Here is a 10,186-nt window from a genome sequence, read left to right on the forward strand (position 1 = left end):
TGGTTTAAAAGTTCCTGCACAATGAGGTCCTTGCTTTTCTCTCTGACTCTAATCTTACTCAGTCACTGAAGTTCAGGAACACTTGCATTCTTTCAGTTTTTTGAATGGGTAAAAATGTTGTTGCATGTGCTATTTGTTCTTCTTGACTACTTGTCACTTTTCTTCTCTCCCTAGTTAACTAGTATTCATTCTTTAAGTCCCACCTTTCTGGAACTATCAGGGTCATACTATTATAGAAACCTGAACTTCTCCTTCCCAGAATTAGTCACAACGTAATTAATTAATACTGTAGTCAGTTAATTATCTTCCACACAAAAATAAAAGCTCTACAAGGATAGAAAACATGTCTGTCTTATTCACCGTTACATTCCTAGTAGCAAGTATGATGTCTTGCACATAATAGGAACTCAAACTGTACAAACAAGTAATGAAAAGTCACTGGTCACAGGGACATATTCAGAAAGTATAATTGTAATCTGGAAATACAAACCTTATTGTTAAGCCTCCAGGAAATTCTTCATCAAATAAAACTTCAAATAGGACATCAGCTTCTCTATTAGCTGTTAAAAAAGAGAGAAAAATCATATGATGAAAAATCAGCATGTGAGGTTTTAAAATTTAAAAAGCATTAAAACTACCAAAAAAAAAAATGATGTAGGGGAATACAGACAGTAAATGAAAAGTAAATAAGCTTACAGATGATCTCACTTGTTATTTAAAGTAAAATAATATTTTAAATCAGATGCTGTGAGGAATAAACTTTTCTCTCTGCTTTTGTATATGTTTGAAATGATTCATAATAAGAGAATAAATAAGATATAATTTAGAGTTTGCAGTCTAAAAGTTCTTCCAATAAGACAAAAGACAATGAAATTTTGAAAACATGGCAGGAATTGGGAGTAGAATGGAAAGAACAAATATATTATTAAATAGAATTGGTAGGATTTGTGACCTATGTGGATAAAAAGGATGGAGATACCAAAGATGACTCCAAGGTTCTGGCTGATAATGACCTGGAAGATTATAGACATCATAATTGAGACGTGAGACTCAGGACAAAGACACTGGTGCAATAAACTTAGGAGCAGAGAAGGACAAACTTGGGAGAGAGCATGAAAGATATATCTGTAAATATTAAATTTACCCAGAATGCCAAGGTAAAGTGAAATAACTAGTTATAATAACGTTCTGAATTCTAAGCCCAAATTAATAAGAGTTTATCACATAACTTCAGAATTGACTCTCTTCCTCCCCTCTCCCCATACCACTACCTTTCCATTATACTGGTTCTATTTCTCTGACAACCACAATTTCTAATACTACATCAGCTTCTGGAATGGGTGGGAGGATGTCTCCCCGACCCCCAGTCCCTCATTGCTGAAACCAGGCCTGCAGAACTCATCCCGTTGTACCTTTTAACCTGACACTTTTACCTAAAATCTAAACTTTAAGAAGGTCCACTTTCTAGGTTCCCATTTCCAGTCTGTGGGAGGAACCACTTCTTCAAAAAATTATTGACATTTATTCATCCCTTTAGTGGAGATGACTATGGAGATGAGGTCTCAGATGAGGGCAGTAATAATAAATACTCCCCTTTCTATACCATGCCCATGGCAGACATGGCTAATCAATCACAGAGCTCTTTTCCACTCAGGATAGATGTAGCTTTAAAACCCTTCAAGACAAAATTCCAAGCAGTCACTATTACTGATAGGAGTTGTCAGAAGAAAGGAAACTTCCATGTTATCAGATTCCTAAGGTCTTTATCAGGACAACCTAACTAGAGTACAATCCAATAAGCTCCATGTCTGAAAAGCTGATTCAGGGGGTTGAGCAGATAGCAGCAGGAGGGTTGCTTCATTACAGCCACCTGACCCTTACCACACCTAGCCCTGACCTTCCTCTCTCCACTTCCAGAAGCCAAAAATATATCCAAGAAATTATTTTTAAACATTCAGAAAAGAAAATTCTCTTTTAGAGTCAAGTAAGCAGGGAAGATCCTAAGAAGATGTGAAGATGAAAAATGTGAAGAACCACACTGCTCAAAGTTAGGTAAGAATGAGGTGAAATAATTCAAATCCCAGCTCTGCCACTCATCTGTGTAAAGGCAGGTGAGTCACTTAACCTCTCAGGTGAGAAAATAACACTTGAGAGTTAAATGCAAAATGCAAAAGTACCTGGCAGTGTTGGCACTGAGTAAGCAGTTCTCTTAGGCTCATGGCCTGCCTGAGACGTGGAGTGGCAGTGTTGCCAGCACTGTGACCCCTGGACACCTGGTGTGTTGCTTTATGCTGTGTTTACTCTTTCTGGAATCTCTGCTGCAAGTTGCTTAGTCCAGACTTCCCTTTCAGGCACACTGAAATCTTAGGCTGCTTCTTCCCTTTTCTCAGCACTTTCTAATTTATTTATTTTTTTAAATAAAAAACACAACATAAAATTTACTTCCTTAACTACTTTTAAGTATATAGTACAGAAGTATTACCTATATGCACATTGTGCAACAGATTGATAGGTCTGTTTTATATTCATGATCTACCTGCATTCATAAAATTCAAATGAATATGCATATTTAATTAAAATCTTTTAACTGTAAATGAGTTAACACTTCATGTTTGTTTATTTCTCCACAGAAATCAAGAGATTATAATGATAACTGAGGTAAACTTCTGAGCAAAACTAGATGAAAGCCTAACTTAAGAAAAATGATGAAACTTTTCTCAGTTTCATGAAAATGTGTGCATACCCATTAAGGTCTTGTATAATTTTAATGTGTTATATACAAGCTACCACATTTTCAGCAGTCTTTACTCAACTTTCCCTTCTTTTAATCGTTTCCTAGATAATTACACAAGACAGAAAATAAAATTTTCTCTGAAAACTAAAACAAAAATGAACTGAAACATACAAGGATTTAGTGTTTTTCCTAACTTAGAGTCATTTTCTGTTTAGATATGACACAGAAATTTGTGTTTTACTCTACAATAAATGCAGCTGACAACTTGCCCAGTACTGAGGTATTACCTCCTTTAATTCCTATGACGGTGCCCCGAAGGCCAACTGGCACCGAAAAGTCCTCTCTCACATTCACAACCCGGTCAAAGAGACGGAACTCTGCATCCCGATCAGGAATGACTCCATGCTGCTGTTCTAAAGGCTGAAGAGAAGAAAGCTCAAACTATTACTATTAACTCTAATTTTATATTGACTCTAATAATATATTGAAAACATTTTGGTTCTTCTATACTTTCCAAGTAAAAACAACTTTGAATTATTTAACAGAAAACTTACTCTGTACAGCAAATGGGGCTTCACTGTCACCCGTACCTTCTTATTATTCTTTCTTTGCTGAGGAAGTAAACATTTTAAATATTTATATCTGAAGGAGGAATAATAAATTCTTACAGTAAAAAATGTGAAGTGTAAGACATAGAAAAATGCAAAATTATGTATAACCACATCTAGTTCAAGAGAGACAAAACATTACTAAGCACAACATAAAAACCCCTCAATTCCCTTCCATCCCACCCAGTTACTACCTTTCCCCAAAGTAACCATACTTCTAACACAAAAGATTAGATTTGTCTATTTTGAACTTTATGTAAGTGCTATCCTATTCAAATGCTTTTACTCTAAAAGTTTTGGCCAACAAAAACTTTTTTTCTAAAAGGTATAAAGTATTGATCTATAATACTGTATTTTTTTGTGGCTACTTCTAAAAAAGTGGCACTCATTTAATAAAATCCTTGTTTTTGAAATCTATTATGAAACTGGCTTGATGTTTAAATTTTTTGATCCTCTAAAAAATGCTAGAAGAAAACTTTAAAATACATATATATATATAAAATTGATTTTAGAGAGGGGGGGGGGAAGAGAGAGAAAGACAAGGAGAAAGACATAGAGAAACATCCATTAATTGTCTCTCACACACACCCTGCATTTTTTTGGTGTACAGGATGATGGTCAAAACAACAGATTCATCTGGCAAGGGCTAGAAGAAGACTTTTGCACTCCCTTTGCTATTTGTTAGTTCTGTCAACTCAAACTTAATTTGAGTGTCAGTTTCTTCTATCTACGAGATGGAAATAATATTACCTGCTTTACGCAATAAAAATGTGAGGATAATTTATACCCATTGAAATCCATAACTATCATTCACATTATATTTTTTTGAAGTGAATTCTTACTTATAAGAAAAATGACAGCAGTTTACTTACATGGCAGTCACCTATCTTTAGAACATAACTTACGGAAATAAGTACAAAAGGACAAAATAGTCCTAGTTACAGAGATCATACACTACAGAGGTCATTTTTAAAAAATATATATTTTTATTAATTTCAGAGAGGGAGAGATAGAAACATCAATGATGAGAGAGAATCAGTGATCAGCTGCCTCCTGCATATCCCTCCACTCCCACCCACCCCTGGGGATGAGCCAGGAACCCTGGCATGTGCCTTGACCAGGAATCAAATTGTGACCTCCTGATCACAATAGGTTGATGCTCAATCACTGAGCCATGCTGGCCAGGCAAGAGGTCATGTTTTTATATACTGTAAAACACTCAAGCCTTTAAGCAGAGCCTGTTTTCTTTTATTATAGAAATATTTCACTTATTCTTTCAATAAATTTTTACTGAGTTCCATTTATGTACCATGTATTGGTTTTGGTGCTGGGGCTATAACAGGGATCTATTCTTTTATTCTAGTTGAGGGAGACATAAGAGAAACAAAGTGAAAAAAATATATAACATGTTTGAAGGTAAAAGCATAGTGAAAAATAAAGCAGGTAATGAAAATCAGCAGTGTGGGGAGAGATTGCCATTTTAAATAGGGTGAAAAGTGAAGGCCTTATGACCAAGTTGCCTATTTCCAGACCAGAAGGATACTAGGAGTAAACTGCTAACAACAAAACTGACAACAGCAAAAAGGAGAAAGAATAAAGACATTTTAAAACTATTTTAAGAAGCAGACCCAAGAACTAGGCCTGGAGAATTGCATATAAAAAACCCCCATATGATCTAATATATATCCCTAGGCATCTATCTATATTTATAAAAAGCCTGTGACTGTAACGCCATAATGACCAAAGACCGGTCACCAGGAGGTGCATGGAGCACCTCTCAGTCCCGTGGCCCACAGGCTCTGATTGCTGCAAGGCAGGCGGTGGGTGGACAGGGCACGTGGTGAAGAGGGCGCGGGGGATGGGCGCCAGGTGGGTGGGGAGCACGTCATGGATCCCCAGGTGGCGAGCAGAAGTGCTCCCGCTGTGGCGGGGGAGGTCGGGGGCGCACACAGCCAGCAGCAGGGGGAGGCAGTGTATGGGGGAAGGGCATGAGCTGGGAGAGGAATTGAGGCAGAAGGCAAAAGCTGTTACTAAGGGAAAGAGCCAAATGGTTCGGAGCAGCCAACGGCTCAGACACTGAACACTGGGGAGAGAGGTATGGGGACCAGCCAGGCACAAATGTGGCGAGGTCTGGGGTTCTGCTGGCAGGCACTGCGGAGGGAGTCTGGGTCCTGCTGTGTGGGGGGGTGGGGGGGTGGGGGGGGTATGGGTCTTGCGCAATTTTGCGCGCTGAGCCTCTAGTTATTACATAATAGCAATGATTAGAGGATGTGGCAATTAAACCTGATTCATTAGGCAAATTAATAAACTGGGTAACTTTCACAATATGCCCCAACCCACAACTACTAAGTGAGAAGTTCTGGGGCTTGGCTACTCACACTGTGGTCACCTGCAAGCTGCTTAGATATGCAGAATCTCATGCCTAACCCTAGAGCTACTGAATCAAAAGCTGTGTTTTAACAAGATCTTCCAGTGACTGCACATTAATTTGAGAAGTACTGCTTTAAGGGTGTAATCCAGAATGTGTAGTTTTTTAAAAAGCTCTTCCAGTAATTTTGACAATTGTCGACTTTGGGAATCCAATAAGAAAACTCCTGATACTTTTAATGATAATCCTGCATTATAAAAGAAAAGTATAAATTATGTTCAAAATGTATTTGTTTTTTCTCCTTTTCTTTATAAACCTAAAAGGGAGGGAAAATCACTCATAACTGTACCTCCTTGACACATTAATAGGTTTTTAAAAATTTCCTCTTATTTAGAACCACATATTTTAAAAAATGTTATAACCAAAACATTAGACTACAACTTTGTATATGTATCTTCTGTTTAAAAAATAAGAAAAAAATGTGTAAAACATTTTAAAAAGTTCTTCATCCAACTGGGTTAAAGTAAAATTTGGGGGCTTAAAGTTATGAACTTCTGTTAAGTAGAAAACTCATTTCAAAAACAATGCTGGATAAATATATTTCATTCTACACTGAAAGACAATTAAAAAGAAAAGAAAAGAAAAAAGAGAAAGAAATGCAGGCTTACTATCATCTTCAACTGAATATCAACAACCTCTTAAAAAAAATCAAACTCTTGGCTCTGAGACTTGTATTTTTTCCTAAAGAGATAGTTATCTAGTAGTGACTTCCCAGACTATACTTACAACTCTTGAGTATGTGATAAGAGAGCTCAAATGATGATAATAATAATACCCAAGCATCATTAGGCATTAATAATAGCAAGGCATTATTAGAAGAAGTCTACATGCATCAGCTCAATTAATCCTCTTGATGACCCTATGAGGTAGGTACTTTTTTATTCTAAGTTTACCAATGAGGAAACAAAGTCATGGAAAGGGTAAGTGTCTTGCCTAAGGTTATAAGTGTTAAAAGAGGAATGGGAAGGTGGCTTCAGAGCCCAGTTCTTAACTTACTCTGCTATTAAAACAATGTGTTAGCAGAGCAACATCATTTTTATAAGAAGGCAAATGTATGGAAAATAAAATCACAAGTTAAAAAAATATATGTAATCAATTAATTTTCTATTACATCAAGACAGGGGATCAAAATAATTGAAATGGCTATGCCTACACAAAATACTCAGTAACTGAATGAGTTTATGAGTGGGGAAGTACCCTTAGAACTAATTGTGTAAAAGTTAATAAAATTTTTATGTTCTATAAAAGGATGAACTGTCTTTAAAGAACTTAGAATAGGAAGGAATAGGGATTAACCTTATTTCTCAATCATAAGCTTCTATTTTGACTAAAATCACAAAATATTAATTCTTTTGTGTATTATAGTGCATTTATATTTATTCATATAAATTTATTAATTGCCACGGGAAATAGCTGGAACATTTTTTTAAATTATAGGATTATTTTACATAAATTAGAAACTACTGAATATGTTTTAATTGGTTGAAACATAAATAAGTTATTGGTAAAATAATATATAGTCCATTTAACTTCAAATCTCATCAATATCTTGGTTATTAAAAATTAGTACCTTGTACTTTTCGACTTCTTCCTCAATTTTTTCAACAACAGCTGCATCCAGAATTTGTAAATCACATGAAGAACGAGACAATGTACTGACAGGATGTCCCTTTAGCCAAGTAATAATTTCTTGAACTTTCTCGGCACTACATTAAAAACAGTAATTGTTTCACATTGATTAAAACTTTGTGAGGGCTTATACAAAAGGCCTGATATAAAAAATTCTGAGGGTTGTAAAATATAAAGACATCAAATATGTTATTAAAAATTAATCACTGCATTTAATTGGGAATAATTATAAATCTAATATAAACATGAACATGTTAATTCTCAGTAATTTTCTAAAAATTACAAAATTAGTTCAAAAGTACTTTTATATAAATTAAATAAAAAAAATTATATTAAGATCTTAAAGCAAAAGGAAAACAATACAAAACCCTCTCCCCAAAAGTAATGTAAATTCCTGATAAACTACTATTGTACCTTTACTGGAACCACTAAGATGAACTATGAGGCCATAAATGCCACACATTTTGCTTACCCATTCTCATTTTCTCCAGGCCAAATGTCATCTTCATAGAATACATCCTCTTGGCTATTTTTGGCTATATAACTAAATAGTTCTGGAGCTCTAGCCAAACAAACAAACAAACAAACAAACAAACAAATAAAATACCGCTTTAAAAATATACATATGGCAAACTTCACATGAACTTCTGATCAAACAATTTTGGACCCTAAGGGAATATATAAAATATATTGAGGACTGATTATTATACACAGAGTATTAATAAGGGAGAGAGACGAAAATATTTGAAAATATTGCCGAAACCGGTTTGGCTCAGTGGATAGAGCGTCGGCCTACGGACTGAAAGGTCCCAGGTTCGATTCCGGTCAAGGGCATGTACCTGGGTTGCGGGCACATCCCCAGTGGGGGATGTGCAAGAGGCAGCTGATCAATGTTTCTATCTTTCTATCTCTCTCCCTTCCTCTCTGTAAAAAATCAATAAAATATATTAAAAAAAAAAAAAAGAAAGAAAATATTTACAGGCCTACAAAAACCTCACACTAGGTGAGGGAGAAATGACTCAATTTCTAAACTATAATAAACTTCACTTACATATTAACTTCAATTACTGACTCTGTTCTCCTTAGATCAAAATGGACAAAAATAGTATCTACAGGTTGATTTTCTAATTTTTACAACAAAGCTGGAGCATGCCACAAATTAAATATATTAAAAGAGTCATCTGATATTTCTCAAAACTCCATTGTTTTCTTTATAGTGCAGATTGAAGGTTGGGGTGTGTGTGTATGTAGTGAAAACACTTTTCCCTAGTTAATTTCTAGAACACTGGAAGTCAATTTTCCTCTCCACATCTGTACTCTAAGAAAAAGGCTGAAGGTCACACCTCTCAGGGAAACTAGCCAGTCTCAAGGGAAAGATATACATATAGGTAGTGACATTTGCAGGTCCTCTGCAGAAATAGGCAAGGTCTACCCTGCTACCCCACCAAAACAGACTAAGTATCTAATCAGCTGTTTAGTGCCTCACTCTTAAATATAATTGGACACCTAAGAACCACCAACAAGTAAAAAAATACCTTTAACATGAAAGGAGAGATGAACAACAACAAAAAAAGGCAATTTGTAAAAAACAGAAAACATAAACAGAAGAAACTCTGGAAGTAATATCTTCAGAAAAATGAAAGAAGATATTTCACTCATTACAAGAACAAAATATTTAAAAAGGAATGCTAGAGAATAAGGACATACTTTTAAATGAAAGATAAGTGAGAATTTTAAAATGATATAAGATGCAGTTAAAGAAGTCTCCAACAGCGTAGAACAAAAGTATAAGAATACAGTATAGAGGGGAGAGGATAAGGTGGCAACGATGGCAGTGAGAGAGTGTGAGTGAGTGAAGGAGCGAAAGGGGAATGTGTGCACATGTGCGGTGTGTGTATGTGTGAGTGAGGGACAGTTAGATCCTGCAGGAGTCTTGGGGGCTGGCAGACTGGGCTCTCCTAGATGGTGATCCCCTGCTACCGCTGCAAGCACTCCTGTGGCAGCTGGCTGTGACACAGAAACCATGCCATCTTAAAGAGGAGAGCTGCTGTGACTAGGAGCCCAGCCTCACCACCACCCAGATTGGCCTCAGACACCATCCAGACCTTGCAGCAACTCCAGTCAAAGACCTGCTACCTCATCTGCAGACCCACAGACTCTGGGACTCCAGCCTCCCCGGCTGCAGGCTCCTGTGAGTCCCGGTGTGTGCTCCTCTTCTGCCAAGCCTGCTGCTTCAGCCATAGGCCCTGCGCCACTCAGCGCCTGGACCCTTTGGTGAGCCTTGGAGTGCGTGACCCTCCCGCCAAGCTCGCTGCTTCAGCCACAGGCCCCTTGCAACTTGACAACTGGACCCGTTGGTGAGTGTTGGCATATGCGCCCCTCACACCAAGCCTGCAGCTTCAGCTGCAGACTGCATGTGACTTGGTGCCTGGACCCCTTGGTGAGACTTGAGTGCGTTCCCCAATGCAAAGCACACCACAGGTTCCTCCCCCCCGCATGGACAGAGCTGTCACATGGCGCACATACTACCCCCAGCGCAAGTCAGTGGTGCTGGTGCTACCTGGTGTGCCCAGCCACAGGTCACAGGACCATGCTCCATGTGTGTGGCCTTGGGTACTGGGGCAGCACAGTGAATTGCATGCTGGAGGGCTCTGGGCACCCACAGGGAGTCGCACACCAGAGAAACTGTGCATGTGCCCTCGCTGACCCCGAGAATATGAAGTGGGCCACTGAGAGACCAGAACTGGGGGGAAAGGGAGTACAACTCAGAACAGAGACAATAAGGTG

The 10,186-nt window shown here is 37.6% G+C and overlaps 1 protein-coding gene across 6 annotated transcripts in view; it reads right to left on the reverse strand.

The window, feature by feature from the left end:
• The window catches only part of XRN1 (5'-3' exoribonuclease 1), a 203,556-nt gene that overhangs the window by 46,819 nt on the left and 146,551 nt on the right, over window positions 1–10,186 (reverse strand). For 5 of the 6 annotated variants that reach the window (XM_014453186.2, XM_023751452.1, XM_014453187.2 and 2 more), the window contains exons 26-30: window positions 7,872–7,961; window positions 7,341–7,476; window positions 3,289–3,345; window positions 3,022–3,154; window positions 491–560 (exon numbers count right to left, since the gene is read on the reverse strand). In XM_014453186.2, coding sequence (XP_014308672.1) covers window positions 491–560; window positions 3,022–3,154; window positions 3,289–3,345; window positions 7,341–7,476; window positions 7,872–7,961 — 486 coding nt within the window. The remainder of the gene's footprint in view (window positions 1–490; window positions 561–3,021; window positions 3,155–3,288; window positions 3,346–7,340; window positions 7,477–7,871; window positions 7,962–10,186) is intronic. The other variant, XM_023751454.1, reaches the window with a different exon arrangement.

This window comes from Myotis lucifugus, unplaced genomic scaffold (assembly GCF_000147115.1).
Source record: "Myotis lucifugus unplaced genomic scaffold, Myoluc2.0 scaffold_21, whole genome shotgun sequence".
NCBI lineage: Eukaryota > Metazoa > Chordata > Mammalia > Chiroptera > Vespertilionidae > Myotis > Myotis lucifugus.